The sequence below is a fragment of the Hyperolius riggenbachi genome, chromosome 3 (assembly GCF_040937935.1).
Source record: "Hyperolius riggenbachi isolate aHypRig1 chromosome 3, aHypRig1.pri, whole genome shotgun sequence".
NCBI classification, from domain to species: domain Eukaryota; kingdom Metazoa; phylum Chordata; class Amphibia; order Anura; family Hyperoliidae; genus Hyperolius; species Hyperolius riggenbachi.
The window spans coordinates 393,780,998-393,800,225 of NC_090648.1; the positions used below are offsets into that span (position 1 = coordinate 393,780,998).

Here is a 19,228-nt window from a genome sequence, read left to right on the forward strand (position 1 = left end):
AGATATGTATACTAACAGAAACCCATCTGCATGGCAGTAGAATCCTCGCCCTCAAAAAACCCTGGGTAGGGCATTACTATAACGCCACGTACTCCACATACTCGAGAGGAGTCGCTATCCTAGTACATAAAATGTTGCCCTTTCAATTAATTAACATATACATTGATAATCTGGGCAGATTTGTAATTTTACATGCCCGTATATATTCTGAAGAGCTTGTTATAGTGGGCTTATACATACCCCCGCCAGCATCTTTATTAATGCTAAATGAAATGATGCATAAAGTTGCTCAACTACCCACACAAAATTTTTTATTATGTGGTGACTTCAACATGGTCCTTAACCCACTCACAGATAGGCTGACTCCCAACCCAAGGGACACCCTCCAACTACAAAATTGGGCACAATCATTTAATCTACTGGACCTCTGGCACATGCGGAACCCTGGGCAGCCAGGGTTTACATGTCACTCCACTTCTTATCAATCTCTATCCAGAATTGATCTGCTTTTGACTACCCCATCTATGGCCATGCAGGTGGGACAGGTAAAACTTCTCCCAAGGGGAATCTCAGACCACACCCCCATAGAAGCCACTCTGTTACTGTCACCTGCCACGTCAGAATTACCATGGAAACTCTCACCGGGCTGGATAGTACATGATTTTGTAAAAATGGGAATGCAGCAGCCCTTGAATGAATATTGGGGCAGAAATGAGCGTTCTGCTTCCCCCTCGGTGGTATGGGACGCATATAAAGCTGTCACCAGAGGGGAATACATCAAAACCATAGCTGAAGCTAGATTTCAGGATAGGGTAATCTTGTTTAATGCTGAACAAGCTGCAGATGCAGCAGAAAAAAACTTATATAGCCAATAGGACCAAACGAGCCTATGATGCTTGGCAAGTGACATTGACACGCCTCTCTGACAGGCAACATGTTGCAGCATCCAGGGTCGAGTCCGCTCGCCAAACCCGAATCTATGAACAGGGTGACAGAACGGGGACTTTTTCTGCTGAATGGAGCTGCTGACACTGGGGAAAGTGTCGTCCTGTGTAATACAATGTAACTATGGAAAGATGGATATCATTTTAAAGCTCTCTTTCTCCTCTTTCTGGCGACACCTAAATCGTCACCCTACGCCTTTTAGTTTTCTCTATTTTCGCGATTGAAATTGCGGCCGCGGCAATTTCAATCGCGAAAATAGCGAAAACTAAAAGGCGTAGGGTGGCGGTTTATATATCATTGGAAAGAGGAGAAAGAGAGCTTTAAAATGATATGCATATTTCCATAGTTTCTGCACTGCTCGGAGTCCCTTTAACCACCCTGGCGTTCTGATTAAATCGCCAGGGTGGCTGCGGGAGGGTTTTTTTTAAATAAAAAAAAAACTATTTCATGCAGCCAACTGAAAGTTGGCTGCATAAAAGCCCACTAGAGGGCGCTCCGGAGGCGATCTTCCGATCGCCTCCGGCGCCCAGAATAAACAAGGAAGGCCGCAATGAGCGGCCTTCCTTGTTTTGCTTATATCGTCGCCATAGCGACGAGCGGAGTGACGTCATCGACGTCAGCCGACGTCCTGACGTCAGCCGCCTCCGATCCAGCCCTTAGCGCTGGCCGGAACTTTTTGTTCCGGCTGCGCAGGGCTCAGGCGGCTAGGGGGGCCCTCTTTCGCCGCTGCTCGCGGCGAATCGCCGCAGAGCGGCGGCGATCAGGCAGCACACGCGGCTGGCAAAGTGCCGGCTGCGTGTGCTGCACTTTATTTGATAAAAATCGGCCCAGCAGGGCCTGAGCGGCAGCCTCCGGCGGTGATGGACGAGCTGAGCTCGTCCAGACCGCTCAGGAGGTTAAGGGACTGCTATATGTCGCGAGGGAAGAAAAAGTATCGTTATATGCTGACGACCTCCTTTTATACTTATCAGACTCAGGCCCCTCTCTAACTACAGCGTTGGCCCTCATCAAAGACTATGGGAGGTATTCTGAGTTCAAAGTAGACTGGGACAAATCAATCTTCTTGCCTTTAGATGCACAAATACCTATATCTCCAGCACCGACCCCATTGCAGTGGGTATCAGAATTTACTTACCTGGGCATTAAAACCACAAAAAATATCAAAGACTACTATAGATTAAATCTGGAACCGGTGCTCCTCAAGCTTTAGCAGAAATGCAAAGTATGGCAGACTCTCCCTCTGTCTTTGATGAGACGTGCCAACGCCATTAAAATGAACATGTTGCCAAAATTCCTATACTATTTCAGAAACAGTCCTCTGCTTATTCCAACCAAATATTTTAAAGAAATAAACAAAGCTATTACTTCATTATTATGGTACCCTAGAAGCCCCCGCATTGCACTCACAACCTTGCAGCTAGACCAGCATAGTGGAGGTATAGGTTTACCTGATTTCGAACATTATTATTGGGCATCTGCCCTAGTAACGATACGATGGTGGTTTGACCAATCGCTGTACAACCCAGCTACAGCACTAGAAGCAGAAATTATGGGATCCCTGGTCGCCCTCTCAAGTCTCCCATTTAGAGGCAGCAAAAATATCCCCAGAGCCACACCAAACATGCTAATGTCGGTTCAGGTCTGGGAGAAAGTCAATTTAACACTATGTAAACCAGGCCAAATTTCTCCATTTACGCCACTTTGGATGAACCCCTCTCTGCCTGAATTTTTAACGATCCCAGATCCAAAGGTATGGGCAGATCATGGAATTTTTAAGCTAAGAGATATAGTTGAGGGAAACCAATTAAAGCCATATACATCCCTTAAACGTGAATATAACCTCCCCAACCATATGTTCTTTAGATATATGCAAGTGAACCATGCTTTCAAAGCACAATTCCGGTCCAGGAATAGATCAGCGCTGGTGCAGTCCCATATTACCGAGGGTGAAATAATAAAAAAAGACGTGGAGCATGTCGTATCGGTCCTGTACACGACATTTCCAGCAAAAGGCCAAGAAAAAATAAATAAAACATTCCTGGCGTGGCAGGCAGACATACCAGATCTAACACCTGAAGCCTGGTCTTCGATTCTTAGTTATTTCGTTATCACTAACGTTGCAGTGCGCGACAGATTAGTTGCCTTGAAGTTCCTACACAGGAGTTATATATCCCCAAAGAGGCTACAAAAAATTGACCCCACTACTACTGGGAGATGTAGCAGATGTAAATATCCCGAAGCCGATTTTTTTCATATGGTCTGGCTCTGCCCATGTGCCCTTTCTTTCTGGCACCAGGTCCATGCAGAATTGCAGCGTGTATTTGGAGTCGCAATTGAACCCGCTCCAGAGCAAATGCTATTAGGAAATATACCAGATGACTTGTTATCAAAATCTAAAGCGTTAGCTTTTAGATCTCTAATCTCCTATGCCAGAAAGCTAATAGCCATAAAATGGAAGCAACCCTTGGGTCCTAAGAAAAAGGACTGGATTGCGTATGTGCATAAGGAACTGGTGCTATTACGAAAGGTGTATATCAAGCGTAAATGCCCCAAAAAATTTCACAAGGTCTGGGCTAGCTGGATCTCGCACTTTAAGCTCAAGTTTGACGATTAAAAAGCAGCAGCCGGGGTGGTCTAAAAAGCCTGGAGGATTTTCAGGGGGGGAAGATAACCAAGTCAGGACAGGAATCGTATTTATGATACACCTCAAACATTTGATAGATGTTGTTCTCTCAAAACTGGACTGCTGACCTAAACTCTGCAAATTTACACTAATTACTTTATATTCTCTATGAACAGAAACTCTTGTAAGCAATGCAGGATGTTATTGGACAGGACTGTTTGTTTGTTACAGTGTCAGTGACGTTGACTGACACTGCTGTTGTTGTTGAGGTTTAAAAACGTAAAAACTCAATAAACATATTCTTTCAAAAAAAGTCGGTCACACACGGTCAAACGCAATCAATATGGTCGGGCAAATGACAGCGACTCACAGGTCACAAGGGATGCTTGCTGGCCTGTACACAGTCAGTCAGTAACTAACTATTAACTAACACAGTACTGAAGCTATAAACTAAACTAACAGACTACAGCAGTACAAATTAAGTAAACTAGTATAGTACAAAACTATCTATATTCCCTAACCTACCTAACCTAGTAGTAGGCTAAGGTTGCCCTAGGCTAGCAGGCCTAGCCTGCACACAGACTATTCCTAGCCTAGCACAGTATACAGTATACACTAGCTGACTACAAACAATCAAATTACTATCTAACTATATAAGAGTACAATAGATGTGTTTAGGAGGTGTTTAGGAAGCAAAACGCTAGGTTTAGCACAAGAATGCACTTGCTCAGATGCAGCACAGCACTGGAGATACTCTCAGTACCAGCACAGTCACACAAGTACGTGGCTCCACAACATGGCCGCCGCCGTATATAGAGGAGGTGAGGGCCAGGCTCCCCTCCTCTGATTGGTTGCTAGCGTTGCCAGGGCCTCGGCTGGAGGACTTATGATTGGCCCACGTCACCCGCCACGTCACTCCCGAATCCCGAAGCCGAACCCATCGCGTCATCCAGCCGAATTCGAGTGCGCATATTCGGGAAACTTCGCATTTGGGTTCGGCATATTCGGGTTTGGCTTTGACTTCGGCAACCTGACTCTCTGTGTGGGTGACACACTGCATACAGCCCACAGTCCACGCAACCATTTGAATGTGCACACTGCTTTTACAGGACTTATGTACAACCATTGTAATATCACAACTGCATATCTGTGTGTGTGTGTTAAAGTACACAGCCCAGTGATATACCACACACACACACACACACACACATACACACACACACCTGCTGTGCATTTGACACTGATTGTGTGCCTCTTTATGATTACACACACTGTCTACAACTATTGAATATTGTTAGTACTACTGCATACCACAATATGGAAAAAATGACAAGCAGAGGCAAAGGCAGGCCACCCGCAGGTCTTTTTGATGTTTTCCTGGTGTGATTCTATGCGGCCCTCCACCAATGCACAGTGTTCAGAGGGCACATACCCTGAACCCCCAAAATTCTGAGAACTTAGTTGACTGGTTAACACAGAACACCTCATCCTCCTCAGCTTCCGCATGGAACCGTGACATATCTTCCTCCTACTGCTCTGATTCGGGCACCCCACAACTACTTACCACTCAGTCCCGCCACCACCACCACTACTACTAGCACCACAGCCACTCCACTTGAGCTGTTGGAGGAGTTATTCACACATTCCTGTGATGAATTTACAGATGCACAACCATTATTGTTACAAGATGAAGACGCTAAGGATGTTGCACTAACACCACCTCATATGTCTCAGTTAGGCGTCACTACACACATGGACGTAAGGTGTGAGGATGATGATACCTGTTGTTAGTGCCGTTTTGGAAGTGCCTGATACAAGCAAAGCTATGGATGATGATGATGATGAAGATGATGTGGGCATGGATGCCACGTGGGAGCCCGGAAGAAGACATCAACAGGGGGACAGTACAGAGGGGGAGACAGAGAGGAGGAGGAGAGTTGCAGTAAGTAGGAGGGGGAGCGCATCACAAACAGCTCATGGCAGTGTCCAATGGCATGTATCACCACCAAGGCTCAGCCAGCCAACACGCCCTTCAACGACTACTGCTGCCACCACCAGAATGCCGTTATCCCAGAGCTCACCAGTGGGGCATTTTTTTGTGTCTCTGCCTCTGCCAGATTACAGCAATGCCATTTGTAATATCTGCCAACCAAAACTGAGTCGTGGAAAGTGCAACACCCACCTAGGGACAACTGCCTTACGAAGGCACATGATGTCCCAGCACAAACACCAATGGGATGAGCACATGAGGAAAAGCAGCTCACAAGTGCAAAGCCACCCTCCACCTCCCTTTTCTCCTCCTGGTACAGCATCTTCAGCTGCTTTGTCCTCTGCTGTCCTTGCACCTTCACAGCCACTGTCCTCCACTCCGCCTCTCACCTTGAGTAGTTCCTGCTCCTCTGCCCATAGCCAGGTGTCCATTAAGGAAATATTTGAGTGGAAGAAGCCAATGTCTGCCAGTCACCCCCTTGTCCGACGTTTGACAGCTGGCTTGTTGGAACTGTTAGTCCGCCAGCTATTACCATACAGGCTGGTGGACACTGAGGCCTTCCGAAAATTTGTGGCGATTGGAACACCGCAGTGGAACATACCAGGCCGCAATTATTTTTCCAAAAAGGCGATACCCAAACTGTACCGTAATGTTGAAAGGCAAGTGGTGTCATCCCTGGCACACAGCGTTAGGTCAAGGGTCAAGCTGACCATGAATGCCTGGTCTGCAAGCACAGTCAGGGCTGGTATATTACTTATATGGCACATTGGGTAAACCAATGTGCAGCGGACTTGGTGACACCGCCACGGCTTACAGGCAGATCTGCTGCCACCTCCTTTTCTTCTCCTCCTACACCTCCTCCTCTATCCTCTTCACTTTCAACCTCCTCCTAAGCTGAATCCTACTCTACTGCTGTGCACTCCTCTCAAATTGCACACCCACAGCTCCCCAGGGCCTATTCCGCATGCCAGGTACGACGGTGTCACGCCATCTTGGAAGTGTCTTGCCTCAAAGCCGAGAGTCACACCAGACCAGCACTCCTGGTCACTCTGAACAAACAGGTGGATCAGTGGCTGGCCCCACACCAAATGGATATTGGCAACGTTGTGTGTGACAACGAAAGCAATCTCTTGTCGGCTTTGAGTTAGGGCAAGCTGACACATGTGCCCTGCATGGCACATGTGCTGAAACCTATAATCCAATGATTTGTGTGTAAGTTCCCAGGCTTACAGGAGGTCCTGAAGCAGTCCAGTAAGGTGTGTGGGCATTTCAGGCATTCCTACAAGGGCATGGCGCACTTGTCCGATATTCAGCAGAAAAATAACTTGCCAGTGAGCCGCTTGATTTGCGATAGCCCGACTCACTGGAATTCAATGCTCCTCATGTTTGACCTCCTGCGACAACAGCAGAAAGCCGTCAACGAGTATCTGTACAGCTACGGTGCTAGGGCAGGCACTGGGGAGTTGAGGATATTCTCGCCGAGGTACTGGACACTCATGTGTAATGACAGCAGGCTCATGCGTCCATTTGAGGAGGTGACAAACCTGGTGAGTCGCAGTGAAGGCGCCATCAGCGACCTGTTCCCATTCGCTTTCTTCCTGGAGCGTGCCGTGCGTGGAGTTGTGGATCAAGCTGTAGAGGAGCATGAAAAGGAAGAAGAAGAGTTGTGGGAACCATCAACACCAGAACCAGATTTGTCATCAACACCTGTGGCAGCACAGAGGAGCAGTGGTGCTAGGATACTCCTTTTCAAAATCCAGATTGGATCCGGATCTGGATACCCAGATATCCGATCCGGGTCGGATATCCGAGTTCAAAATTTTCCAATCCAGATCCGAATCGGATATCCGACCCTAGTATCCGGGGTATCCGTTCAGATTCGGATATCTGGATTGAAAAACTGGAAGTGGCCTTTAAATTGCTTTATAAACGTTGTTTAGGGTAAATGAGGCATGTAGCATCATTATTTTGTAAAGGGGAACACTAATTGATGATGTGGGGACTTTAAACCCCCCCCCAAAAAAAAATTGTGTCCAAAGTCCAACCGCACAACTGTGACATGGCAATTTTCAGCCCAGACACCTCCAAAAAAATTACACAGCAATTGTGTTTTGGGTTAAATATAGGTGGTATCAGCACAGCAGCAGTGACCTGTGGCACCCTGGCAGTGGGAGCAGCAAAGGCAGCAGGAGCAGGGCAATGCAGCAGCATTTGCAGCAGGTGTAACGTCTGCCAGGAGCATGCCGGACGTGGCACTTGGCACGTGGCACTTGGCACTTTGCATTTGACACTTTGCATGTGCCACCAGCCACCTGACATGTGCAAAGTGCCACATGCAAAGTGCCACGTGCAAAGTGCCATGTGCAAAGTGCAAAGTGCCACGTCACGTGCTAAGTGCAAAGTGCCACGTGCAAAGTGGCACTTTGCACGTGACGTGGCACTTTTCATGTGGCACTTTGCACTTTGCACATGACTTTGCACTTTGCACGTGGCACTTTGCACATGATGTGGCACTTTGCACTTTGCACGTGGCACTTTGCACTTTGCACGTGTTTGCACGTGGCACTTTGCATTGTGCACGTGTTTGCACGTGGCACTTTGCATGTGGAACTTTGCACTTTGCACGTGACTTGTGCACTTTGCACGTGGCACTTTGCATGTGACGTGGCCCTTTCCACTTTGCACGTGGCACTTTGAGCGTGGCATTTTGTACATGACTTTGCACTTTGCACGTGACGTGGCACTTTGCACTTTTCAAGTGGCACTTTGCACTTTGCATGTGATGTGGCACTTTGCACATGGCACTTTGCACGTGTTTGCACGTGGCACTTTGCACTTTGCACGTGTTTGCACGTGGCACTTTGCAGTTTGCACGTGGCACTTTGCACGTGTTTGAATGTGGCACGTGGCACTTTGCACTCGGCAAGTGCCACGTGCCGAGTGACAGTCAGACAGCAGAGCAGAGGACACTAACTGTCACACTGGCACTGCTCAGCAGCACAGCATTTCTGTAGTAAGCTAACACAGTAGTACTACTACTCTAACAACTACTAGCACTGACTGCAGTACTACAGTACTAACTAGTAGTAACTACACAATTACACAGTAATGCTATTCCCTAATCCCTAACCTAACCTAAACTGTAGCTTGCTAAGGCTAATAGCTGGCCAGCAGGCAGCAGCTGGCCTGGTCTGTGCACAGGACACACACAGACACAGAGCAGCTGCAGCAGCTGCAGCAGCACTGCAGCTCACATTCTGACTGTCTGTCACACAATGAAATCAAGCTAATTAACGATTTAACTATAGTGTAGTGATAATGAAGGGGTTAATCACTGAACAGATTTAGGTTTATAACTGTGTACAGGCAGCCCTGCCATCAGCACTGAAGCATGTCTCTCAGTGAGCATTCAGCAAGCTAGGACAATCTGTCTCATCATGGCAGCCCTCATTTTTATACAGGGAGGCTGGCCAGTGTTCCTTTCTGTGATTGGGTGCCAGGGTTTAGGCTGGTAGCCCTCTGATTGGCTCAATGAGGTCAGGTGGAGCTGGCCAAGGTTCCCTTCTGTGATTGGTTGCTAGGGCTTCTGCTGGGAGCTCTCTGATTGGCTCCAGGATGTCATCTCCGCGTACGTACAAAAAGGGCGCCTGGACAAAAAGGGCGCGGGGTGTAAACTCTAAATAATAATTAATCATTAATAGGGTTTATAAATATAGTGTGCTATATTTCGTTTACAAATAATGTTTAACAAAATTATAAATCATTAAATAATGTTTATGAAATCGGAAATTGTGAAAACGTTAATCTTCCCTGTTTCAAAAGTTAAACTTATAATTACGTTTATAAAAAAAACAATAATATATGTTTAATTGTTATAATTGTATATTATTGTGAATAACCGTCATTTATGGTTTGTTCTTATAATAAAATCTGAAAATATTGTTTATAAAGATGATCGAAATATAACTACATTCGTAATAAGTGTTGTAATACATTAGTAATTATTACTAAAATTTTAATAAAACTATACCTAAGCCTACTCTTACACAGAACCCTACCTGTACCTATCCCTAACCCCTAGACTCCCCTGTTGGTGCCTAAACCTAAGACCCCCCTGTTGGTGCCTAAACCTAAGACCCCCCTGTTGGTGCCTAAACCTAAGACCCCCCTGTTGGTGCCTAAACCTAAGACCCCCCTGTTGGTACCTAAACCTAAGACCCCCCTGTTGGTGCCTAAACCTAAGACCCCCCTGTTGGTGCCTAAACCTAAGACCCCCCTGTTGGTGCCTAAACCTAAGACCCCCCTGTTGGTGCCTAAACCTAAGACCCCCCTGTTGGTGCCTAAACCTAAGACCCCCCTGTTGGTGCCTAAACCTAAGACCCCCCTGTTGGTGCCTAAACCTAAGACCCCCCTGTTGGTGCCTAAACCTAAGACCCCCCCTGTTGTTGCCTAAGTACCCCTCCCTGTACCTACCCCTAACCCCTAGACCCCCCTATTAGTGCCTAAACCTAAGACCCCCCTGTTGGTGCCTAAACCTAAGACCCCCCTTTATTATGTGGATAATAATGTTTTACTAATTGTGGATTCAAAAAATATTTTGCAATTTACGTTACGTACTGATCGCTTTATTTTGTGAATAATAATGTTTTACAAACAGTAAGGGATAAAACTTTAAATAATGTTTTAATTATTTAAATAAGATAAATATGTTTAGTATTTTCATAAACGTTATTCGGCACGGGTGCATTTTATAAACGTAAATCACCACAAGTTCAGTTATAAATCATTAAACATCGCCGGGCGCCGTTTGTAAACTTTATTTAGCTCCTGGCGCCGTTTATAAACTTTATTTAGCTCCGGCGCCCTTTTTTCCTACTCGGCGCCCATTAAACGCTATTTATTATGGGAGTGAATGGCGGCGCCCTTTTTGTCCACTAGCGGCATGCGCCCTTTTTTCCCAGCTCCGTCATCTCCTTAGTTACAGTATTTCGGATCCGGATATCCGCAGCAGATATCCGTGGATATTCGGGTTATGTGCCCAACTATCCACAGATGGCTCTTGATCGGATACACCCCACCATCAGAGGTGGTAATCCTGATAGACTCCTACTACGGTGCGAATCCCGTTGGATCTTCAATTTACAGGCCTGTTTAACTCCAGGTCTCAATGAACAGATCAGCTATGCTCATTTCTTGCCCCTCTAGACCCTGTTCTTCGCCTTGATATGTGCATCTCTTTTGCCCTGGCCTGAATGTGTGATCCTTCTCGATTGTGCTGGCAGGGTTGTTTTGCTGTAATATTTTCCCTCCCCCACTTTTTAGCCCTCTGCCATTTTGTATAGTGTCCCATACTTGAGACTGCTATCTTTTGGGCCTTTTTGGCTCTTGTAACATAAGTTCACCTGATGTATCATCGGGTCTCAGCATTGGTATGTTTACGGGCTATTTTTCTTTGCGGTCAATCTATCTAGTTACAATTACATTATATAAATGTTAATATTGTATGACCGCCATCTATATGGCGGAGATGTTTTGATTGCGGTGCATGTGTGTGTGTTCGCGGTGAGCCTTTGCACATAGGCGGTTTTGCGGCGACGCGTAGGCTGTGCTCTCCACGCAGGGCCTTTCTTCCCTTCCTTTTCTTTTCTGATTTCATTTCGATTTTTGGCAGGGCTGGCTATAGGCGTTGCCAGCTCTGGTATCTAGGTGATAGAATCTGGGATCTGCCTTATCCCTTTTCTGTTCTATTTTTTGTTTTTTGTTTTGGGTATGATCGACCCTGCGTGGCTAAAGCTCCATCCCCACGGGCACGGCCGGCCTTTGACCTGAGCGACCGGAGCGATCGCTCAGGGCGCCTGGCCGCCGGCTTTCAAGGGGGCGCTGCACGGCTCCTGCCGCCCTGGCCGCATATTGTTAATTTGTGGCTGTGATCTGCTGCGGCGGCCGTACGTACATACAGCTCCCCTGGCTGTATGTACAGTAAAACAGGGAGCGCACCTACCCCCACCCGGCCTAGCCGCTCTCAACGCGATTGATCGCATCTCCCTTTCCCCTCATGCACGCAGCGCATTGCACGTCAGATGCGCCCAGCGTGCAAAGTCATTGGAGCTTATGTGTGATGAGGCGGCGGCAGCGGCACATGTTCATAGTACCGCTGCCTGCTTTCCCAGTCCCCGCACTGTATTCATACCGCAGCCCCGACAGTGCCTGCCCTGCCATGTGAGTAGAAGAGAACAGAGCCAGCATGGCAATCAGGGAGGCCAAGGAATGCAGGCATGAAGAGAGAGCAGCTTACGCTGCTGCGCTGACACCTTCTCCCTCAGCTCCAGACTGGATCAGGCTCCTCAACAATGTGCTATGGCTCCAGCCAGACTGCCAGAGAGTGTATTGCACACATACAACGGAGGTCTGAGGAGATATTTTTTTTCCTTTTAATTTCGATCTTTCTAATGTCTAGCACTCAGAAGCGCTCCTAGAGACCAGCTGACCAGCTAATTGCCTAGAGTGCCAGATTTATTGCAGGGCGGCTTGGCTTTGAGGGAAAAAAAAGTTTATTTTTCCTGTCCTTAGAGGCTGAAAACTCAGGGAACGGAGATAAAAAGTTCTAATGAAAGCCTCTACTGCTCAGCCTCAAATAAGGAATCTACAAACTTTTGTCTACAACACTTTGTATGGCATTCCCTAATGTTGGTGTTATCTCCAGATCTAGAGTGTGTCTGTGTGACTGCTGGAGGCTCCCGCCCCTCCCTGTGCCAAAGAGGAACACAGCAGAAGAGCATGTCTGTTGGAGGAGGTAATAACAAGGCATGAAAGACATGCCAGGAGTGCAGAGCTCCAGCTAGAGAAAATCAATCCCCAGACAGTTACGTTACTGGGCACTGACTTTGCAGCAGCACTAGGGACATTTTTATATCCTCACCAGACCCGATCACCTGAATGTGATGGCTTCCAGACTGATAAGGTACGGTGTGACCGTGTGAATAGCAGGACTGCTAGCTAAATGAAAAGCTTTAGTCACTGATTGAGCACACAAAAGGTTAAATTCTGGCTGCAGCTCAGGGAGGGGGAAGCACAGCAGGAGACCAGGTCATCAGAGGTCAGGATTAGTGTTGGGCGAACAGTGTTCACCACTGTTCGGGTTCTGCAGAACATCACCCTGTTCGGGTGATGTTCGAGTTCGGCCGAACACCTGACGGTGCTCGGCCAAACCGTTCGGCCATATGGCCGAACTAAGAGCGCATGGCCGAACGTTCCCCGAACGTTCGGCTAGCGCTGTGATTGGCCGAACGGGTCACGTGGTTCGGACCCGAACGCGCTCTGATTGGCCGAACGGTCACGTGGTTCGGGTAAATAAATACCCGAACCACGTCATATCTCCGCCATTTGTCTGTGGGTTTAGCTTTGGGTAGGCAGGCAGGGTAGTTCGCGCTCCAGCCACGCTAGCCAGGGTCCCCCCTGTCATTGTGTCACTGCTGGGAACAGTAGTACACCGCTTGCTCAGCCACACTATATAGCATTCTGTTTACTGCCACTCTGTGTACCTCGCTCAGCCACACTATATAGCATTCTGTTTACTGCCACTCTGTGTCTGCTGGGAATAGTAGTACACCGCTTGCTCAGCCACACTATATAGCATTCTGTTTACTGCCACTCTGTGTACCTCGCTCAGCCACACTATATAGCATTCTGTTTACTGCCACTCTGTGTCTGCTGGGAATAGTGGTACACCGCTCGCTCAGCCACACTATATAGCATTCTGTTCACTGTTCTGTGTCTGCTTGGAATAGTGGTACACCGCTCGCTCAGCCACACTATATAGCATTCTGTTTACTGTTCTGTGTCTGCTGGGAATAGTGGTACACCGCTCGCTCAGCCACACTATATAGCATTCTGTTTACTGTTCTGTGTCTGCTGGGAATAGTGGTACACCGCTCGCTCAGCCACACTATATAGCATTCTGTGCACTGTTCTGTGTCTGCTGGGAATAGTGGTACACCGCTCGCTCAGCCACACTATATAGCATTCTGTTCACTGTTCTGTGTCTGCTGGGAATAGTGGTACACCGCTCGCTCAGCCACACTATATAGCATTCTGTTTACTGTTCTGTGTCTGCTGGGAATAGTGGTACACCGCTCGCTCATCCACACTATATAGCATTCTGTTCACTGTTCTGTGTCTGCTGGGAATAGTGGTACACCGCCCGCTCAGCCACACTATATAGCATTCTGTTCACTGTTCTGTGTCTACTGGGAATAGTGGTACACCGCTCGCTCAGCCACACTATATAGCATTCTGTTCACTGTTCTGTGTCTGCTGGGAACAGTAGTACACCGCTCGCTCAGCCAGAGTATATAGCATTGTGTTTACTGCCACTCTGTGTACACCGCTCAGCCAGACTATATACCATTGTTTACTGACACTCTGTGTACACCGCTCAGCCAGACTATATACCATTGTTTACTGACACTCTGTGTACACCGCTCAGCCAGACTATATACCATTGTTTACTGCCACTCTGATTCTGCTGGGAACAGTAGTACACCGCTCGCTCAGCCAGACTATATAGCATTGTGTTTACTGCCACTCTGTGTACACCGCTCAGCCAGACTATATACCATTGTTTACTGACACTCTGTGTACACCGCTCAGCCAGACTATATACCATTGTTTACTGAAACTCTGTGTACACCGCTCAGCCAGACTATATACCATTGTTTACTGCCACTCTGATTCTGCTGGGAACAGTAGTACACCGCTCGCTCAGCCAGACTATATACCATTGTTTACTGACACTATATAGCAGACTATATAGCATTGTGTGTACACCGCTCAGCCAGACTATATACCATTGTTTACTGACACTCTGTGTACACCGCTCAGCCAGACTATATACCATTGTTTACTGCCACTCTGATTCTGCTGGGAACAGTAGTACACCGCTCGCTCAGCCAGACTATATACCATTGTTTACTGACACTCTGTGTACACCGCTCAGCCAGACTATATACCATTGTTTACTGCCACTCTGATTCTGCTGGGAACAGTAGTACACCGCTCGCTCAGCCAGACTATATACCATTGTTTACTGACACTCTGTGTACACCGCTCAGCCAGACTATATACCATTGTTTACTGCCACTCTGATTCTGCTGGGAACAGTAGTACACCGCTCGCTCAGCCAGACTATATACCATTGTTTACTGACACTATATAGCAGACTATATAGCATTGTGTGTACACCGCTCAGCCAGACTATATACCATTGTTTACTGCCACTCTGATTCTGCTGGGAACAGTAGTACACCGCTCGCTCAGCCAGACTATATAGCATTGTGTTTACTGCCACTCTGTGTACACCGCTCAGCCACACTATATAGCATTGCGTACTCTGCCAGTCAGTGTGTATATTGCTGGGATCAGTAATACTCCACTCACCGTCAACCACTATATGAGCTCAACATGAGTTCCCCAGAGACCTCCGCTGTGAGCAGCACTCCCAACAACAGCAACAGCCAACGCCCCACGCAAGCTATAACATCCACCCCAGCAGCCAGTGGTCAGCAGCAGCCCTCCCCGGAGGAGAACGTTGTGTCCATCAGTCCGTCGCCAGAGCGATTAATGAGGGCTGCCATTGAGGAGATGATGGGGCCTGATGTGGAGGAGGAGGTCTGGCTCAGGCCAGCATCCCAAGTTAATGTTGAGGACGATGAGGGGTCTGTGTCTGGGGATGTTGGGGTGGCAGAGGTGGTGGGTGGGTCAGACTCAGGAGAAGAGTTGTATGATGAGGATGATGATCGGGACCATCTGTATGTGCCTCAGAGTCCGACCCCGGAAAACATGTTGTATCGTGTGTTTAGGTACTAAAATCTGCGTTCCCTCCCAGTAGTGTTGGGCGAACAGTGTTTGCCACTGTTCGGGTTCTGCAGAACATCACCCTGTTCGGGGTGACTATATAGCAGACTATATAGCATTGTGTTTAATGCCACTCTGTGTACACGGCTCAGCCACACTATATAGCATTGTGTTTACTTCCACTCTGTGTCTGCTGGGAACAGTAGTACACCGCTCACCCGCCACTGTATAGCATTGTGCTCTGTGTCACTGCTGACAATAGTGGTACACCGCTCACCCACCACTGTATAGCATTTCTGTACTGCCACTGTACTGCTGCCAGTCAGCGTGTACTTTAAGGATAAGTGAAATGAGGAAGAAATCCGGTGAAAGAGGGAGGGGCAAGGGAAGAGGTGTTTCCCCTGACGGTTCACGTACAGGCCACAGGGGAGCACCCAAGAAAACCCACTCAATACTGCCCATGTTGTCCAGGACAACAACCCTCACAGATCCAAAAGAACAGGACCAGATAATTACTTGGATGACCTCTCAAGCGTCCAGCAGTGGGTTAAGCAGCACCAGCACATCACGCACGAGGTCCGAGTCCTCAGCCAGTTAAAGTCTGGGCTTTCTTTGAAGACTGCACTGAGGATGTTACCATGGCGATTTGCAAGGTGTGCAAGACCCGCCTGAGCAGGGGGAAAAGTATTAACAACCTCTCCACCACCAGCATGAGCCGCCACATTCTATCCAAACATCCCACTCTGTGGGCAAACGCGGCAGGACAGGGTACCACCAGCAACACTGCCTCCCTTGGGTTCACCAGACTCACCACCAGACCCGCCTCAGCAGCAGCAGTAGCCCAGCCATTGCGTGGTTCACAACATTCACAAACATCAGACGATGCTGACACTGTCACTTTCCGGACTAGTGCTCTTGAGGTCTCCCAGTGTTCATCAAACACAACAACCAACAGCCCTTCGGTGTGCAGCGCTACGGTTGAGTTGTCTGTCTCTGAGATGTTTGAGCACAAGAGGAAATTGCCAGCAAATGACCCCCGGGCCGTGGCAGTAACAGCCAGCCAGCATAGCCAAGCTTCTGGCCTGCGAAATGCTGCCATATCGAGTGGTGGAGACAAACAGCTTCAAGGGCATGATGTCAGTGGCCATCCCACGTTACGTTGTTCCCAGCCGCTACCACTTTGCGCGCTCTGCAGTGCCTGAGTTGCATGAGCACGTGGTCAGCTAAATAACCCGAAGCTTGAAGAATGCCGTTGCCTGCAAGGTTCACCTCACCACTGACACCTGGACGAGTGCGTTCGGCCAGGGTCGATACATCTCCCTTACCGCGCACTGGGTGAACCTTGTGGAGCCTGGCAGCGATTCCTCACCTGCTACGGCGCGGGTGTTGCCCACGCCGCAAACAGCTGGATAACAACAGCAGCACCTACCTCTCTGACTCCTTCTCCTCCAACGCATCTCAAAGCTGTACCTCATCCGGAAATGCTAACCCAGCACCAGCAGCAGTAGGATCGTGGAAGCAGTGCAGCACAGCTGTTGGCATGCGTCAGCAAGCGTTGCTGAAGCTGATCTGCCTTGGGGATAAGCAGCACACAGGGGAGGAAATTTGGAGGGGAATAAAGGAACAGACGGATTTGTGGCTGGCACCGCTGGACCTGAAACCGGGCATGAAGCTAGACACCTGGCACGAACTGGCAATGTACGCAATAGAGGTGCTGGCTTGCCCGGCAGCCAGCGTTATGTCGGAACGCTGTTTCAGTGCTGCCGGAGGCATCATCACAGATCGGCGTATCCGCCTCTCCACAGAAAATGCAGACCGTCTGACTCAAATTAAAATGAATCAATCCTGGATTGGAAACGACTACGCAACACTCCTGGACCCCAACCAAGTAACATGACCGATGAACATCTGGGATGGTTTAGCGTTTCCGGTCCCTGTTTATTGAACCTCTCATCTGTATTACATTTATGACTGCATGGCGGCAAAAAGCATTGCTGCTATATCCGCACGCTTTTTGTCCTCATGCAAGGCCTGGGTTGTTGTGTCTCACAAAGCGTGGCCTTCTCCTCCTGCGCCTCCTCCTGTTCCATCACGTGTGCTGCTGCTGCTGCTGCTGCTGCTGGGTTACCGTTGCCGCGTGGTCCCTGTTTATGGAACCTCTTATCTTTATTACATTTATGACTACATGGCGGTACAAAGCATGCTATCCGCACGCTTTTTGTCCTCATGCAAGGCCTGGGTTGTTGTGTCTCACAAAGCGTGGCCTTCTCCTCCTGCGCCTCCTCCTGTTCCATCACGTGTGCTGCTGCTGCTGCTGCTGCTGGGTTAGCGTTGCCGCGTGGTCCCTGTTTATTGAACCTCTTATCTTTATTACATTTATGACTACATGGCGGTACAAAGCATGCTATCCGCACGCTTTTTGTCCTCATGCAAGGCCTGGGTTGTTGTGTCTCACAAAGCGTGGCCTTCTCCTCCTGCGCCTCCTCCTGTTCCATCACGTGTGCTGCTGCTGCTGCTGCTGCTGCTGGGTTACCGTTGCCGGTCCCTGTTTATGGAACCTCTTATCTTTATTACATTTATGACTACATGGCGGTACAAAGCATGCTATCCGCACGCTTTTTGTCCTCATGCAAGGCCTGGGTTGTTGTGTCTCACAAAGCGTGGCCTTCTCCTCCTGCGCCTCCTCCTGTTCCATCACGTGTGCTGCTGCTGCTGCTGCTGCTGGGTTAGCGTTGCCGCGTGGTCCCTGTTTATTGAACCTCTTATCTTTATTACATTTATGACTACATGGCGGTACAAAGCATGCTCTCCGCACGCTTTTTGTCCTCATGCAAGGCCTGGGTTGTTGTGTCTCACAAAGCGTGGCCTTCTCCTCCTGCGCCTCCTCCTGTTCCATCACGTGTGCTGCTGCTGGGTTAGCGTTGCCGCGTGGTCCCTGTTTATTGAACCACTTATCTTTATTACATTTATGACTGCATGGTGGTACAAAGCATGCTATCCGCACGCTTCTTGTCCTCATGCAAGGCCTGGGTTGTTGTGTCTCAAAGCGTGGCCTTCTCCTCCTGCGCCACCCTCCTCCTGTTCCATCACGTGTGCTGCTGCTGGGTTAGCATTACCGGTCCCTTTTCCTGGAACCTCTTATATGTATTACATTTATGACTGCATGCCGACAAAAAGCATGTTACCTGTGCAAAGAAAACAGACATTTCCCGCATTTAAAAGACAGTTTTCCCTTTGAAACTTTAAAATCGATTTTCTCAAAAACTATAAGCTCTTTTTGCTAAATTTTTTTTTCCTCTTGTACCCACTCCCAAGGTGCACATACCCTGTAAATTTGGGGTATGTAGCATGTAAGGAGGCTTTACAAAGCACAAAAGTTCGGGTCCCCATTGACTTCCATTATGTTCGGAGTTCGGGTCGAACACCCGAACATCGCGGACATGTTCGGCCTGTTCGGCCCGAACCCGAACATCTAGATGTTCGCCCAACACTAGTCAGGATGTGAATAGAGTGACTTGCTGTATAAGATGCTGATCAGGCTGCCTATTCTTTGACCAAATCATAGACTGCAGTGCACACTGGGGAACTACAGGTACCAGCATGTCCTACTGTGATTATGTATGTGTCATGTATGGAATTATAGTTCATCTTCACAAAGAAATGCTGGTAATTGTAGATCTCCCAATGGTTTATAAGGTTCTTACAAAGGTACAATAATGGATAATTGTTCATATACAAGTGATAATTAAGTTTTGTTATAGCACTGACATCTCCTGCAGCACTTTACAGAGTACATAGTCATGTCACTGACTGTCCTC

At 48.2% G+C, this 19,228-nt stretch overlaps 1 protein-coding gene and 1 long non-coding RNA gene across 5 annotated transcripts in view; one reads left to right on the plus strand and one right to left on the minus strand.

Annotated features, from left to right (window-relative positions):
• LOC137561607 (A-type potassium channel modulatory protein KCNIP1) overlaps positions 1 to 19,228 on the minus strand; it is a 1,185,649-nt gene that overhangs the window by 276,795 nt on the left and 889,626 nt on the right. Inside the window, exon 8 of one of the 4 annotated variants that reach the window (XM_068272922.1) lies at positions 7,110 to 7,190. The exons of the other annotated variants lie outside the window; for them this stretch is intronic. Within the exon in view, the coding sequence (XP_068129023.1) occupies positions 7,128 to 7,190 (63 nt within the window). The 3' untranslated portion in view covers positions 7,110 to 7,127. Of the gene's footprint in view, positions 1 to 7,109; positions 7,191 to 19,228 lie in introns of those variants that run through there. 4 annotated transcript variants of the gene reach the window in all.
• LOC137561608 (uncharacterized) overlaps positions 12,373 to 19,228 on the plus strand; it is a 325,563-nt gene continuing 318,707 nt past the window's right edge. The window contains exon 1 of the long non-coding RNA XR_011030067.1: positions 12,373 to 12,519. This is a non-coding gene — a long non-coding RNA (uncharacterized lncRNA). The remainder of the gene's footprint in view (positions 12,520 to 19,228) is intronic.